Source organism: Phycodurus eques, chromosome 13 (assembly GCF_024500275.1).
Source record: "Phycodurus eques isolate BA_2022a chromosome 13, UOR_Pequ_1.1, whole genome shotgun sequence".
NCBI lineage: Eukaryota > Metazoa > Chordata > Actinopteri > Syngnathiformes > Syngnathidae > Phycodurus > Phycodurus eques.
The window spans coordinates 21,985,837-22,003,191 of record NC_084537.1 but is presented as its reverse complement, the minus strand read 5'-3'; the positions used below and the strand labels follow the sequence as shown (position 1 = coordinate 22,003,191).

Here is a 17,355-nt window from a genome sequence, read left to right as displayed (position 1 = left end):
GTCTTAATAATGGACATAGATCATAAATATTCAGACCCATTTAGTTCTATGCGGAAATGGGCTGCTGCAATAACGGAAACAAGGTGAACATTCAGACTACACTGGTTATATGCATAAATGGCGAGCTGTCAAGGGCAAACCAGATCGTAAACATTCAGACTTAACTAGCTAGCTAAATAAACAGAATGCTTCAAGAAGGGAACCAGATGGTAAACATTGAAACAGAAAACTGGTATTTCAGTCCATATCCACTGTAGATGTGTATGACAATCATTAAAAAAAACACACTGTGCTTTAAATATGTCATCAACAGCACAGCTGGACTCCTTCACAGTCTCAAAACACATTTTCTTCACCCCACAAACATTCACTACACAGGATAAATAGCTGCAGCGGATAAGTCTCAGCCAAAGCTTTATTGCAAACTCAGCTTGTGAACTTTGACAGTCTGGAACACGACCAGAAGACTCTAAAAAAGTGCATAGCAGGCAGGCTGCTGGTTTGATCCTGCTGTAGGCATGTCAGCAGTGCTCTATCTAGTGGGGGAATTGCTCTATGCAGATACTAAAAAAGTGCTCTTCTTCTATTATCAATTTAAAACAAACACCCCTTTGTAAACATGTATTCACTGTACTTACCCTATGATACAGACATACTGGTCAGAATATGGTTAACATGCATGTGTTCCATCAGATGATTTGACTAGAGAGCTAAAGAAGGTATATAGCCCCATCTACTGTTCGTACATAACAATGACCTGGAAATATACCTGTAAGATGAATTCAACTAGTTATCTGCATAAATGGGTTGCTGCCCGAATAGAACTGAGTAGTAACCAATCAGAACCAACAACTTAGATGCAAAAATGGGCTGCTGTCAGAAGGGAACCGGGGTAGAAAAAAATAAATAAAACCCAACTAGTTAGCGACTTAAATAGGGTGTTGTCAGAGGGAAACCTAAACATTAAACAGGACAGGTTTTCTGCCAAAATTGACTGCTGTGATAATGGAAACATGAAGTGGACATTCATACCCCACTAGTTAGATAAATAAAAAGGCGGCTGGCAAAAGGGAACCAGATGGTAAACATTCAGACTAGAGGTGAAATCAACAACAAATCTATTTTAAATTTTATCGACAACTATTTTGATAAAGAGAACTTGTTTAACTTAAAACTGTCCCATCTGCTTTTACTTTGGTAAATAGTGTTTAACATTTTAGCCTATTTTCTGACATGTTACGGACGAAACCAGTAACTAAATCATAATCAACGTGTTTTTTCTTTAATCAGACTCATCGATTAATCAAACAAATGATTAACAGATTATTCAATGATCAAAATAATGATTAGTTGCAGCCCTAATTCAGACTCAATGAGTTAGCTGCAGAAATGGGCTATCTTGAAGTAACTAATAATTAAGCAAACCATTAGATCGGAAAATGGCATAAGACAAGTTCAACTTAAAAAAATGTTTCCATAAAACATATCTTGTCAGACTTCAGCTAAGTGAGCATCTAAAGGATCCAGTCCATTTGTTTTGCTTTTTTGTTGGCTTTCTTGCATCATCAGCCCAATGGGACACTAGTGTAATGATAACCATAGAAAAATAAATTGAACTTTTGTCATCAGTCTCTGCTAGGACCTTATTCCTGTTTGTCAGGTGTCCGAAGGATGAGTAGTTTTACTTTAATATAGTTTGGCGTGAAAATCTTTCACTCACATCCGTAGGCTTAGCTGGGAGGTCTTCGGTTTCTTCATCGAGGAACGGCGACTCGTAGTCGGAGATTTGCTGGCCGCTGTCTTTTTCCACGTCCTGCTCTGACTCGTCTGTTTCTGTGACAGCCAGGTTGTCTAAATATAGTAGATACGAGGAAGACTTTTGCGATTAAAACTGGTTAACTGGTTCTGAAAGGCTTCTTCCCAATGTACCTTCATCAGTACTGAGTGTGTGCGGTGCTATTGGGAGCGACAGAGAGGTGGCCGGAGGTCTCCTTGCGAGCTGAGGCTGGGGACGTCGCTGTTGGGGGTCGTCATCGTCGTCTGACTGTCCACTGTCGCTGGAGGAGCTCCACGCAATGTCCACCGTGTCCTCATTGCGATTGTCTGTGGTGGATGAGGAGGATAGATGCCATGTTTTGGGGGGGGGAAATATATATATATATATATATATATATATATATATATATAATATATTAGCTACATTATGACTAATTATTATTCTGGGGCAGCACAGTGGTGGAGTTGTTAGGACGTCGGCCTCATAATTTTCAGGTTTGTGATTCTATTTCAGCCTACGTGACGTTAGCGGGTTCTCCCCATGCTATGTCAGTTCTCTGCTAGTACTGAAGTTTGTTCCCTCATTCCGAAAACATGCTGGTTAGGTTCACTGAATACTGTAAAATCTCCATAGGTGTGAACATCATTGTAAATAGTTGTTTGTCTATCTGTGCACTGTAAATGGCTGGCAACCAGTCCAGGTTGTACCACACTGGGCTAGGATCCAGGTCACCTGCGACCCTAATGAGGACAAGCACTATAGAAAATGGATCAGTAGTAGTTTTGGATACCACACAAGGATGGAAAGAAGGAAAGATGGATGGAAGGTAGGAAAGTAGTTGGAAGGAAAGAAAAATGGATACAGGGGAGGATGGATGGATGGAAAAAGAGGGGGGTTAGTGTATACTGTACCCACTTCTGGCCTACCCTGTATACATAATGTATAACAATGTAGCCTGAGCAGTGCCTTTAATGATTAAATTAATAAATTGAGTACGTACTGCTTTTATGTTAATCATAAACATATTGTTGAATCAATACCAATCGGAAATAACCTTTTTTCACCAGTTACAATGTACCTGAAACTGGTGAATGCGCCAACTTTCTTACTACAGACAGTTTTCTTCCAGAGGTCTTCACATCCTGCAACAAATCAGCAAATATAATCGCTAAGTATAATACTGGGGTGACCCAAAAAAAACAATAATTAAGAAGAAGAAATCACCTTTATGAGCGGAGAGTCCAAAAAACTCTCACCGCATTTTTCCCAGCTCCTGGCTGAAGACGATGACGAAAGTGCGGATTGTTTTCTCACTCCTCTCACACCGCATTCAATATCATCCGGGAAGAAGACACACTTTAAATCCCTAGACCACTGTTTACGCTTGACAAACACACACATCAAATGGGAAACAAACAGCACCTGGCGTTTAGACCCTTTTAACTATCAGCTGTGAGCGGTCAGAAGTGGGAAATAACAAAACTGCCAAATTAGCGTTGAATACAACTAGCTCATTAGCAACAGGAGCAAGCTAGTTTCTTACCTTTCTCGAAGACATGCTTTGTAAATAAAGTTTCGCTCGGGCCGAAGACTACTTTGTACGGATTTTGACACCGCATAACCCCAACTGAAAATGTCAAATTAACCTGTACTGCCGCATTGTTTGGGACTCAAACTGAATGGTAGAAAATGGAACTACAGTAGTTGATGCACTACCCCATGCTAGTTACGGTGCGTTTGGTTTAATCACCGTCATGCTCCGACTGTGTTAGGCAGAAGAAGAAATATTTTCTGTACTTTGAATTACGGTTGCTATCGCCTGTAATTTTCTAAATACATTTATTACATCGATCAAAAACTATCAAGTTTATCAAAAGGCTACAGCTGCGGTGCATTTAATCACCAGGTGGCCCGACTGTGTGGCAAGAACCTGACGTTTTCGATGAACGGTCACTAACCTAGTTGACACTTGAGCTACTTCTTGATGAGTTCTGATTAATGCGAAGGGTACCAGTTTGATACACATTTCTGAAATAACACATTTGCTCCAATTACCTTTACTTATGTTGTAAATAATATGAATCTATGTGAAGACATTGATCATGATTATTTCCCCCAATGATCAATTCTTTATTTAACAAGGCAGGAGCAAATAATCAACATGCAACACTTTATTATTCCTATAAAATTAGTAAATTGATGATTCTTTTATATAATCACTTCAACACATTGCTAGGATCACTGGTGAGCTATTTTTAGAACCATGGGCTACTCTTGTGGGGCCATGGGCTACTCTTGTGGTCCGTGGGGCCTACCTGCAGCCCAGCGTGTCCCACTGTTGGTAACCCCTGAATTACAGTATTGTAAAGCCAACGTGCCATCTTGTAAAGGTTTTTCGCTGAGTAAATATAAAATAGGACATCCATCGAGTCTATATCAAAAATACTGTTATTTCTCATTACTGTGAAGATTATTTGTAAAGTATTCAAGGCATGACAACGTGGACTCAAACATTTTATTACAGCAAATCCATCCGAATCTCAACTTTCAAATAGCAGATTAAACATACAAAAGAAGCTCACTTAACATACTCGCTTTTCTTATTAAATATGTAAAAATGTCAAGTTATTCACAAATAAAATGCAAACATGCAAAAAACAAAAAAATATCTAGGGAATGTATCATGAGTGGGACATGGAAGAAAAAAATGTAACATTTACCATTCATTAATTATTGACAGCAAACATGGTTTACATTCCTTTTCATTTACACAATAATATATAACATGACTAAAGCGTTATGGTGCGCTGCCCAGCTGTCTGTTAGTAATAATGCAATATTAAGAAAGGGTATACAATGTACTTACTGGAATATATAGCATAACAAAACACTCAGTGGACTGACCATTTACACCAGAAATTAACCGCTAAGAATCATCACAAGCTGAGGTTTGAAAACTTAAAAAATGTTGCATTGTAAAGGACGACTATGCCCCCGAAAATATGCATCTTCTTTCCTAACAGTTATGGCATATTATCAATGAAACCGTTGTGGCGTGGCGTGACAATGCTTCAAACATGTCCTAGTTTAGTCATACAATAGTGTTGTAGTCACAATTCATGCCTGCAGTGTCCGTCTTCACACGGACCCAGAACACATAATCTACTATGTCTAAGGCTCGAGAATGAGAATAAATATGGCGAGGGTCTCTGGACAGATTGTCCAATACACTCAAAATGTCAGTGCAACAACACGTGCTGGAAGGAAGGAAGGGTAAATAAGAGCTACTACGAGCCCTTTCTGGGCTTTTTGCTTATTGCAATATCTTGTGGTTCAAATTGTGGACATCAAAACAACCTAAATCAAAATTGGAAAGCTAACAGCAACAACTTCAGCATTTCATTGAGTGAAACATTTGATAGTCCTTGTGATGGTCTGAGCTCCACTTTGTGACCACAGCAAAAGTCACAAAAACATTGAACAGTGAGCGGAGGGATACTTTTATATATATAAAAAAAAAATGTAACAAGGTGATGGTGTCTACTCGGGAGGTGGCTTCAATCTGCTCAGTCTTTGAGAGAACAAAAAACCATGAGAGGAAGAGTTCTCACATTAAATAGAAGAAAGAGTGTTTTTCAGTCAGTATTCGTCCTGTTCCTCCTCCTGCTGATCATCCAGCGCCTCCTCGTGGCCTTCTTGGTCCACATCAGGGCCGTCTCCCTCAGCCAGCTCCTCAGCTCTCTCCTGAAGAAGAAGAAGAAGAAGTTGAGAACAAGAAGAATACAGTATTCCCCCACCTATTCGCCATTAGAAACTTGCAAATTCACCTATTTGCATTTTTTGTTTGTAACCTATCCTGTTATTTTCTGAAAAACTCGGTTTACTGTATGTTGCTTTACTGACCTGATCATCGATAGCATAGAGGACTTCCATTAGCCGCTCGACGAAAGGAGCGTTGTTTTCACCCTGTTCTTGACAAAGGAGCTCCACCTCTCGCAGTTTGCTGAAGTAGTGGTCCCGCTCCTTCTCCACGCCTTCCAGGGCCACTTTTAATGTGTTCACCTGCAAAAATATATAAATAAATAAATATTTTTTTTGGGGGATAGATAGATAGATAGATAGATAGATAGATAGACAGATAGACAGACAGACAGACAGATAGATAGATCTTTATATATTCCGCGGCACGGTGGAAGACTGGTTAAAAGCGTCTGCCTCACAGTTCTGAGGTCCGGGGTTCAATCCCCGGCCCCGCCTGTGTGGAGTTTGCATGTTCTCCCTGTGCCTCTGGTTTCCTCCCACATCCCCAAAACATGCATGGTAGGTTAATTGAAGACTCTAAATTGCCCGTAGGTGTGAATGTGAGTGCTAATGGTTGTTTGTTTCTATGTGCCCTCCGATTGGCTGGCAACCGGTTCCGGGTGTATCCCGCCTCCTGCCCGATGATAGCTGGGATAGGCTCCAGCACCCTTGTGAGAATAAGCGGCTCAGAAAATGCATGGATGCATGGATATATTCCAAGTTAATTCATTTGGAAACCTCAAAGGACTCATTATGCATTGTTGTTGTTTTTTTTAACCAAAATAATTTCACGGTGTCATAATGAGGACATATTATAGAAAATTGCCTTTTTAATGGCTTGTTTGTTAATACAGTGAGCCCCCGCCGATTTGATGTTCACAATTCACAAATTCACTGAACGTTTTTGCTGAAAAACTCACCTATTCATGTTTTTGTACTCTTTCTGGAACGCCCTACATTGCCACAAGATGGCGCCAAAGCGGGAGCTAATATGACGTAATTGATGTGAAGGAAGTACATTATGTTGAAGTGATACATCTCGACTGTACTAAGATCTTCCATCTGTCGTGATGCCTCATTTGCGAAAGTTACAGGGAATGTTTGCGGCATGTGATGTGCATGTTTTTGCTCTGCTCAATTGCTATTAAAAACTTCACGCTGACAAATGACTGACGACTCGTTATTACTTGACAATTAGATATTTTTTACGACTTGTCACGGGAACATACACGCATACTTCCGGTAATCTGTAAGCCATTTATTTTTGGGGGTAAACGCAATGTAAAATGAGTTTGGAAAGATATTAAACAGTTTGGGATTATAATTTTTAGTACCATATCGCATGTTTATACTATTAATATAGGAAATTACTGTATAAACATTTTTAGGGGCGTGTCATTTAAATGTTGTTCATTATTCGTGTAAGGGCTCTGTCCCTTTCACCTGCGCCGAAATATGCGCCTAACCCATGAGCGCAACAGCATTAGCATCTGATAAATCGCGCAGACTTGATTGCTTGGTGAAGCTGCCTCCACGAGTCAAAATCCTTTCAATGGACCTCATTCACTGGCCGTGGTTTTTGCTTGCGCCATAACAACGTTCCTGTTTGGGCTGAAAATGCACTTTTGAGCCATTTTTTGGCCCAAAATTTTAGGTGCGCCACTATTTAGAAAGAACACTAAAGCGTCGGAAAAATTAGGAATTGTAAACTGTTCGATCACAGTTTCTGCTTGTTGAGTGACAACATCATACGGCACACAGACAGCTGCAACGGGACATACACATGCATGCACATACTGTAAAAGCACTTGAACAGAAAGAGGGTAAAAGTGATGAGAAGTGTCCTTTTCATTATTACTGTAATTAGGATAGTCAACTCAGAAAATGTCTAGTTTCAGTTATTATCGTTGAAGCTATTATTGTTTTTCTAAATGACTGTAGTTCCAATTATCTTCTTGGGATAAAGATGTGTATTTGACATCTTTTTCGCAGAGGGTTTTTTATATCCATGGTCTGAGGAGGTTCTAAATTTGTTCACAGAGTACAAACAAAGTCAACATAACAACATATTGAGGAATCACAGATTTGTGCACATTTGACACACAAATCTGTGCATACGCACGGTTCGTGAATGAGGCCCATTGTCATTGTCCCCCCATCACATGCTGTAACGGCTTAACCGCAGTAGCAAATCGATTCTGAGTTGTATTAGACGTGATTTAAGGGCACGTTTTAGAGGTCAGGAGCTGTGCTCGAAGGTCTAATGGTTTATTGATTAGCCTATGGATAGCGACTCAATCATTAGCTTTTTTAAAGTCCTGTATTGATTATTTAACTTCAGCTAAGAACATCATCCAGTCAGAGATAATATGTTAATGTTCGTCCCTTAGAGATAACCCTGTTGTCTGACAGCAAGACCGATGGATTGGACGTACCCAATGACATTTTTAGGGGAAATGCTACACAACATCGCAGTGGAACCTCTGAATGTTGCCCTAATTTCAGAAGCCAAGTGATAATTTTAGTAAAAAATTAAAACTGATGCATGAACCTATGAAGTTGGTCCATGTTCATGGGGGTGTTTGCTTATCTTGCGAGACCTCGATGCAACAAGGATCAACTCCTTCATTTTGGTTTTTTTTGGTGGGGGATGGGAAACTTTTTTTATTTTTTATTTTTTTTACAACATATCACAAAGTAAAGAGAAGCCTCAGCAAAGTGTGTTAAGAGAAGAAGAATATGCACAGGAGGTTACAGTGAAGAAAATGGAATCATATTCAAAGCAGAGTAGATATTGCGCAGTAGAAAAAGGTGATTGGAAGGCAAGTTTTATGAAAGACTTACCTGGTCAGTAAGCTGTGTGACCTGCGCCTCCAGCTCTTTCTCCCCTTTGGCGGGGGTTGATGCCGTAGGGATCTTTTTGGCTGAGGAGGGTCGGGATGTTGGTGTCGCTGATTTTGGGGTTGTGGCGCTTGACCTTGATGCTCCTGTAAGGAGTGTAAAGAAGAAAAAAAATGAAGTAGGGGTATAACGGTACATTTATTTGTATTTTTGGGTGTGCAACATTTGGTTCGGAAATGGAATTTAACTGCCTCAGAAGCTACCCACACGTTTAGTGTGTAAACAAACACATTGAAGCGCAGCCTCTGGCTAAGCAACATAACAGCTCGCAGTCAGCTTTTAGCAATACGTCAAACAAATGTAACAAATTTTTATACAGCCAGCCATTTTCTACAGCACCTGTCCTCATTTAGGACGATTACTGACTCTGGTCAAGAGGCGGGGTAAACCAGGGTCACCAGTCTGTCGCAAGGCACATAAACAACCGCTCACACCGATGTGCAATGTAGACTTTTATTTATTTTAAGCTCACTTTTGGCAAAAGAAGCGGGGTGCCCATTGGACTGGTTGCCAGCCAATTGCACATTCTAACTATGGACAATTTAGAGTCTTCAAGGAACCCGACATTCTTGTTTTTTGACTGTGGGAAGAGAAAACCCACGCAGGCAAGAGGAGAACATGTAAACTCCGCACAGGAAGGCAGAAATTGAGATTTAAATCACAAACCAAAAAACTGTGAGATGGACATGCTAACCACTAATCCATCTTGCCACTCACAGATTTTAATCCATCCATCCATCCATTTTCTGAGCCGCTTCTCCTCACTAGGGTCGCGGGGGTGCTGGAGCCTATCCCAGCTGTCATCGGGCAGGAGGCGGGGTACACCCTGAACTGGTTGTCAGCCAATCGCAGGGCACATAGGAATAAACAACCATTCGCACTCACAGTCATGCCTACGGTCAATTTAGAGTCTCCAATTCATGCATGTTTATGGGATGTGGGGGGGAAACCGGAGTGTCCGGAGAAAGCCCACGCAGGCACGGGGAGAACATGCAAACTCCACACAGGCGGGGCCGGGGATTGAACCCAGGTCCTCAGAACTGTGAGGCTGACGCTCTAACCAGTCGGCCACCGTGCCGCCCAGATTTTAATCAAATAATATTATTTTCAATGTCATTAAATCTGTTCCTGTTTATATGTTTCCCATTCTTTCCTTACAGGACCAACGTGAACCAAACCGTGATCTTAAAACCAGTGCACATAGTGAAGCGTGATATGTAGTGTACCATTAAACCACTAATGGTAGGGGATTGAGAAATTCCATTTGAAGTTGGTGTTTACCTGCGGTCGGGGAGCTAGCTGCGTGGTGGGACTTTTTGGGCAGGTTGAAGATCTGCTCGCCGGGGTCTGGCGGGGGAATGGCATCCTGACCCTGTCTAGCATCCACCGGGTCGTACTCTTTGCCGTCGTAGTTGGCATCAAAGAACTTCTTGAACCACTGGATGAAATCAAGATTATCTTGAAATCGGCCTTTGACCAATTTCTCCACCGGGATAATCTGAATGGACATCGGTAAGGTTTTAAAGCAAGGCACAACAACAGTAGCGAAGCATTTCCTGTGTGAATGATCAAACCCACCTTGTCCACTTTCATTCTTTTGAAAGACGCTTGCAGCAGCTTGAAGTTGTGAATGTACTCGTGTTCCAGTTTGGCTTGAAACTTGACCTTTTTAAGACTGATGCAGCCCGGAAAAAGAAGATCCATGAACTGGCAGTAGGCTGCTCCTAAGCACGGCATAGAAGAAAAAAAGACGGAGGCTTAAAGGGGACAGATGATGGAAAATCGAGTTTTTAGTGGTTTGTATACTAATAGTTTCCTCTCCGGATTGCCTGCTACACATCGTGAAAAATTAAACAACCGAGTATATCTTCTGTAATCTTACTAGTTCTAAAAAGGACTCTACTGATTGTACACTTCTGCCCCATTCTAACATTCTAACAGTGGGGTAATTTACATTACAGCCCCACACCAAGATTCTCCCACACATGACATGATCGGCTAGGAGGGGTGAAGATCCACAACCATTTTCAACCATGGGTCAGCCCGCGCTGTCAGAAACACGATCATGCAGAAACACCAACACCACCCGCGGGTGTGACGGCCATGCTATCATGTCAAAGCGAAAAGCTAAGCAGAGCAGCAATTATTTTGTGTGTGCATAGATTAGCGTTAGCTTCTGATGAGCAACACATACTTGATTGCTTGGTGAACCTGTCGATGCGGCTGCTGGATTTTTGTTTAGTTATGTTTCCATGTGTACACACAGAGTAGTGTATGAAGTGCTGCCTCCACGAGTGAAAAGGTTTTACATTGTCTTTTATGTCTGGGCTCTGCCCATGCAAGTCGACGCCACTCTAATTTCAATGATCGGGCTCTGGCACTCATTTGCACGAAAAAAAACACCAAGCTTATTTCAGTGAGACAAGAAATATTTCTTGATCATTGGGGTACTTTGACGGGTGTGCGAACTAGTTTATATTAGGAAAAAAAAATGCTGTCTACTGTAATGGGATTATTTCAGCAGCTAACAACAGTGACACAGGCTGCCATGAAAGAGCTTGTTTCCTTCAGAATTTCTTAGCAGCCAGTCGCCATAAAAGAGCAACTCACTATGATTGAGAGAAACTGGAATGCTGCCACACAAACAGACAAATCTTACAAACAAGCAACTAGTCGAGAACACACACAAAGTCATCAAGATGCAGGAATTAGTTGGCATCTTACTGTGTGTTGGCAGAGTGGCTTAGAATTGGATTACTACTTGGTCACAGCAGGGCAAGACCATCTGCCACCTGTTTTTATTAACTCATTAAAATCCTTCAAGGGGGGAAATTCAACTCACACGACAATGTATATAGTGTGTTGCACACCACACATAGAGCCCGACAACAAACATGCAGGCATGCAAGTGGGGACTCAGAGTGAAAGTGGCCGGGGAGAGGTGCGCATGTTTCCACAGGTGCCTTTTAACAAACTGTTTCGGATGATGGACATTTTTATCGGACGGATGGGGATGGCTAAAGGTCCTCACCTGAAGAGAGCTGCTCCACCTTGGTGTAGTTCAGACAGAGGATGTCGTTAACCCAGGCCGTGATGTCATGCCTGCTCATTGTCTCCTGGGTTATTGAGGTAGAATACACGTTGACCGCCATCCCCCAGCTGTAATCCACATAACAAAAACACTTAAAAACCACAGTGTGAAAATCAAACGTATGTACTGTTAATATCTTTGATAGCAAACAATTGTGTGTGCTATCATACCATTGTGTGACAAATTCCTTGTGTGTTTTTTGGAGGTTTTTTTGAGGAACCGCAAATAAAGATGATTCTGATTCTGATAACCATAGAACAGGAAACTGAACTTACTGCAACGTAGGAAAAGTTCTGGATGCTCAGTACTACATGAACAATACAAATTAATACGTACATTTGACCAAGCAGTGTATACAATTCCAAACACACAACTCAAGATGTGTTCTTATGCTGCCTGCTTACAGACATTAAAGCTATGAAACGCCACTAGGTGACAATATCGCTCTTCAAACAGTTAGCTTCAAAGGGTGAGTAGTAGTTTTAATTTATTGCAATGTCACAGTGGTCTCCTTACACTTGTGCTACAGCACTTAAAACATTCCCCGTTATTTTAATAAAGGTTTTATGACGGTAGATGTGTTCTCTCATAGGGGTTGTAGTGTACAAATATTGTGTCTGTAACAAAGCAAGTAAACTAAAATGATTTCTCTTAGATGGACATTGTGTAATAGTGACAAATCCAAAATGTTCATTCCAAAAACATGCATGTCAGGTTCATTAAACTCAAAATTGTCCATATATGTGAATGAGCATTTCAATGTTGTGCGTCGTGTGTACTGTGATTGGCTGGTGACCGGTCCAGGGTGGACCCACCTCTGGATAACCAAACAAGACCAAGAATGAGCACTTACAAGGTCCACTCATGTCAAATATACAGCAGTCCCAATTTAGTGTGATGCTGCTGCTGAGTCATCCTTACATATCACCTGTTCGGTCCCCTTAGGCTGCAGCTCATCACAATCAGAACCAATTTAACGGAAGCTAACCAGACTCCATGTAATGTGACTTTCAGCTGTACTACACAATTCTATCCTGTAATCGTGTCGACTTATACAGGGGGATCCTCGGTTTTATGGCGGTCCTGCAATACAATATTGTGAGGTTACAAATGGCGCGAAATGAACTCGTGCGTGAAGCGCCATAACACTCACCACGAACATGTCAGTCATCATTTTTATACAAGCGTTTATCATGATAAATTAATGTATAAAAATGATTAAATAACATTTCTCAGCAGATCTCTTTTTAGGAAATTGCAATATCGGTTTGCCTTCTTTTTAGGAAATGAACAACAACGCTAGTTTTCTTTTGTGCTGCACTTATATTAACGTTCACAAGACGCAGTTTCAAATAAGCTTGCCATACCGCCAAAATCATATTATCTCCATGACACCTGCTACGCAGAGGCTGAGCTGCACTGTACTTGTTTACGGAGCAGGTGTGAGGCTAGAGTGTGAGGAAGTAACGCTCCTGTCCCTTACCTAATAATATGTTCTTTGTGGGAACTCGTTTCACCTCTGTAAAACTCAGAATTCAAGTGTATCCATTTTTTAATAGCTGTCTGTGACCCAGTTTTTGACCCACCAATTGGGTTAATCACTTATGTTCTGACTAACGTACAACATTTGCTGCTGGAGGAACGGTACACTGCAAACCGAGGACCCCTGTGGAGTGTTCTCGCACATATTTGCAACTCTTCTTGCACATTTCTTTGAAACCTATCCTCCCTTAGTCACTGAAAAACTCACCTATTTTGCCATATTGGTGCCAAAGAAGTAAAGCACCTTACGAATGACCTGACTTATAAGTTTTTTTAAGATATGAGCTGAGGGACTAACAAATAGCATCGATGGCCATAGTAATAACCTTTTAAGCAACAGATTATTTGAACACAAACTGTGTGACATATAACAATATTAACAGTCATATATTCGTTATCTACAAAAAAAGAAAAAAACCTGACTCATATTACTGCAGCTTACCGGGCAGTTGTGAAACTCTTCTTCATGTGTCTCTATTTCTGTATTATACTACCCCCCCCCCCTGGTGGCCAAGGCATGCACACCAGAAGAAGCACAACGTACGGCTGAAGCAGATAATATAGCCAACCAATGATAGAACGTATTGTAATGCCTCACAGGTGGTCAAGGATAAGCATAATGGGATAGAATGAATTGCATTTTCATTCATTTCAATGGCGAATGATGATTTCAGATGCAAATGTTTTTGCGTTACTTGCGAATTTTCGCTTTTTGCGGCAGGGCCCCCATCTGGGGGAAACACTGTACTGTCAGTTCCTTTAACCATTTACTTTGAAATACTCAAATATAACCGACACACACAATAATACACTATTAAATCACGGGTTATTATGTCGACCATCACCTTACACACACACAGCCGTGAAACGGGGTTTGCCTGTCATCAATGCGGGTGGAAGGAAGCGAGCGGCTCGAGCATGCTTTTGTTAGCCGGCTGGAGAGCACCGCGACCCGGCCTGACGTCTACCCGCTGGAGGCACGGGGCTGGGGGAAACGTCGAATTTACAAACTATTACACACACACGATAAACAATAAGGATTTTTTTTACGAGTGTGTGCATGGGTTAGAGGTGTTCTAAGGTAAATATCACACATGACGACGATGCGTGGCCAAAAAAAAAGACAGTTTTACAAGGATTACGGTAGCAGGATAATCGCGGTTGCTAGCCAACATGGCCAACATGACAGCCGCAAACGACGAGCAGCAAGCGGGGGGACGAGGCTACAACACCCCCGTGTTTTCCCCCCTTTAAAAAAACTAATTTTTAATTTGAAACCAACTGAATTGTACCTGTAGGCGCGCTCCCCTCGCACGGTATTCTTCCTGTACGGAATAATGTTGGTGCCGTCCGGGCCGATGTCGTTGTTATTCTCTCCATTCGGGGAAAGGGCTTGGGTGGGACCGGGCATTTGCGTCTCGGAAGCGTTGAACAGACGCCCTGTTCGCACACTCTCCGCCGGGGAATAAGACACGCGAACACCGGGGGTGGGCCGAGAAGAAAAAGACACGGAGGAAAGCGACAACCAGGGAATGGATTCTTTTTTTTTTTTTTTTTTTCTCCTTCGCTCTGCTTATTCTTTGACAAACTGCCAAGATGACGTAGGTGCTGGTGGAGCTGGGTCATGTGAAGACGACGCCGCTTAGTGGGCAGCCTGCTTCACTCCGACCCAAAAAGCATCCATCAGTGATCACTCAGTGAAAAGCACAATTCGCACTCCCTAATCATGCTTTTGACGACGACGACGACAACAACAACAACAACAACAACAACAATGGCCCATCGTTCAGTCATGATTCAAAAGGAACTGTAATTGTCAACGCCCAGAAAATAGAAAGCTGATTAAATTTGAAAAGAATAAAGGAAATGTATAGTTGTATCCTATGATCGTACATGTAATGTACGTTTGAAATATAGTAATTTCAGGTGGCATAAAATACGAAGCAAAGTATGTTTTTTCTGCATAAATTATTATTTTTTAAATACATTTAACATTACTAGTATTACCATTTATGTCAAGTGAAAGTGGAGTTCAAAACATGATCAAATAAAATCATTTTTTTTAATTAGCTAGAAGACAAAAAGCATGTTTTTTTGCATAGTCAAATAATTTTGACACATATTGTATTACAAATTCATGATAGGGGATAGTAGACTTCAAATTTAAACAAATGATAAAAATGCAATACAAATGATGTCAATTTATGTGGTAATAAAATAATTGTAAACTGTTTTGTTTTGCACAAACACATTTTGTGATTTTTTTTTATACCAGTACAGTACAGTACACATTTATGTAAATTAAGAGCATAGTTTAAAAGAAAAAAAACACATTTAAAGACTACAGAATAAATAAAATTTGAGTCGGCAGAAAATGAGTATGCTTTTCACATATTAAAAGGTTTTGGGGAATTAAAATTCAATGATATTACCAGTGTTTATTTCCACTGATATGGGAGTTTAAAACACAATAGAATTCAAAATTAAGCTGTACTTTTATAATGATATAAAAATGTAGGTGGGATAAAGAAAAATAGGGGTTTATTTTGCATACATTTTGTAAATTTAAACTAAAAAATTTACCATTTATGGAAAGTGAAAAGGCATAGAATAAATCAAATAATATACATCTCTAGAGCCACCCTGACCTTCAGAAGTAGGAATCACTCTGAACCGTTCCAAATGTGTGTCCCACTCAATCAAACGCAGTCATTTGCAAGAGACTTAACATTTGTTTTGCATTGGACAGTTGCTGAGTAAGCACCTTCAACTGTCTGTTCCAGTTACTTTTGATCTGTTTTGACCATAACAGATCGACGTTGTTTTTAAGACTCACCATTGCATTACCAATCAGTCAGCCAGGCAATACATTACTTAATTTTTTAAAATGGAGGAATGTAAACTAAATTGTTCCAGCTTTTGGAAAGCATGTTTACGGCGCTTTAAAACTCAAATCATAAGAGTGACAGTGGGTATACACATCCACTAGAGAACAGCGGTTCAGACGTAACCAAAACAAAAGCAAGCATGGCGGAGGTAATACTGTTGACTGATATTGATTTGGGCTACTTAATATTTTAACAACAATTCCACCATTCAGTGGAGCAGAGGAAATTTTATTTATGAAAAGTGCTCAACCCAAACCCCAAAATAGACCGGGATACTTGACGAGCGTAAACGGACACCAGGTTTATCAGTAGCTAGCAACCCCTCCGCTACTCAGAAATAGATTGGCCCTTTTCCCATTGGAGGGAAATGCGATAGGCCACTTCCTGTAGTCTTTCAAGCAGATGTAGCCGTAGCACGAAAGCTATAGCGGACTTCACGTTATAGCTACTACGACCCAATCAAAGCCACAAATAAAATTTCTTCACGCAACACACCACACACAAAGCTAATGTGACAAAACAACTAGCTCAAAAACAGCTAGGTCAAGGATAAAATGGTTATTTTTTGGCTCTGTGTAACACTTTTGACAGACTGTGACAGCCCACGTATGTCGGTCGGGACCACCGCTACGCACACGGAAATAAGCTCCAGGAACAACATTTTCTCACCATGTTGCTCGTTTTCCAAGCATTTTAAGGAAGAAAAAGCACACGGCGGCACGATAGGACTCACCCGTTTACTCCCGAGTCTCAGGTTTACGAGGTGTAGAAGAAAAAAAAAAAAAAAAAAAGCTATTTTCCGGCTGAGTCACCCCACCCCTCTAACGCCCATTCAAAGTCATCGCTGAGTTGAGTAACGGCACCTAATTGGGTAAGATGTCACCGAGGTCGATCACAATTGGTAGTTGCATAACATCTGTCACCAGGCTGACCAATCGCGTGCCTGTGCGTTGATGGTTTGTAACAACAGACTGCTTTCGCTCCTCAAGCTTCGGGCTCTAAAATGATAAATATTTAATAACACACGTTTTGTTGTTGTTGCTGTCCTTTTTGTAAATCACCGTTGGTTTTCAAAATATATATTAATTTATTTGTATTTCTTTTTATTTTTTTACATGTTATAAAGTGACAACCCCTTAGACTTGGAATGCAATTTAATGCAGGTTGGACAAATCTCCTTGCTACTAAAACAAAATGCAGTGCAGTACATATATCTGATTTTAAATAGTGTAACATCTGCACTCTTGTGTGTGGACCATTAAAGGCGAAGGTGGTGGTGACATCCTCAAAGATGAAAGAGTAAAGGAATAAAGGAACGGTTAACTTAAATATTCCTTTGTTCCTTTGCATTTCCA

At 40.8% G+C, this 17,355-nt stretch overlaps 2 protein-coding genes across 5 annotated transcripts in view; both read right to left on the bottom strand.

Moving 5' to 3' along the window:
* spidr (scaffold protein involved in DNA repair) overlaps positions 1-3,628 on the bottom strand; it is a 46,372-nt gene extending 42,744 nt beyond the window's left edge. For 2 of the 3 annotated variants that reach the window (XM_061693433.1, XM_061693434.1), the window contains exons 1-5: positions 3,321-3,628; positions 3,002-3,160; positions 2,856-2,919; positions 1,930-2,103; positions 1,721-1,851 (exon numbers count right to left, since the gene is read on the bottom strand). In XM_061693433.1, the coding sequence (XP_061549417.1) occupies positions 1,721-1,851; positions 1,930-2,103; positions 2,856-2,919; positions 3,002-3,160; positions 3,321-3,335 (543 nt within the window). In that variant the 5' untranslated portion in view covers positions 3,336-3,628. Of the gene's footprint in view, positions 1-1,720; positions 1,877-1,929; positions 2,104-2,855; positions 2,920-3,001; positions 3,161-3,320 lie in introns of those variants that run through there. The other variant, XM_061693435.1, reaches the window with a different exon arrangement.
* A 650-nt stretch (positions 3,629-4,278) lies between these two features.
* On the bottom strand, positions 4,279-16,814 carry mapre2 (microtubule-associated protein, RP/EB family, member 2). 2 transcript variants are annotated; one of them, XM_061695238.1, is made up of 7 exons: positions 16,734-16,814; positions 11,511-11,638; positions 10,058-10,203; positions 9,761-9,977; positions 8,423-8,565; positions 5,681-5,839; positions 4,279-5,521 (listed from the first exon to the last, which is right to left on the bottom strand). In XM_061695238.1, exons 2-7 carry the CDS (start codon positions 11,629-11,631, stop codon positions 5,417-5,419), a joined length of 891 nt encoding a protein of 296 aa, XP_061551222.1. In that variant the 5' UTR covers positions 11,632-11,638; positions 16,734-16,814; the 3' UTR covers positions 4,279-5,416. The 2 variants fall into 2 exon arrangements, with proteins under 2 accessions (XP_061551222.1, XP_061551221.1); XM_061695237.1 differs by lacking the exon at positions 16,734-16,814 and adding an exon at positions 14,405-16,723.
* Positions 16,815-17,355: the final 541 nt, after the last annotated feature.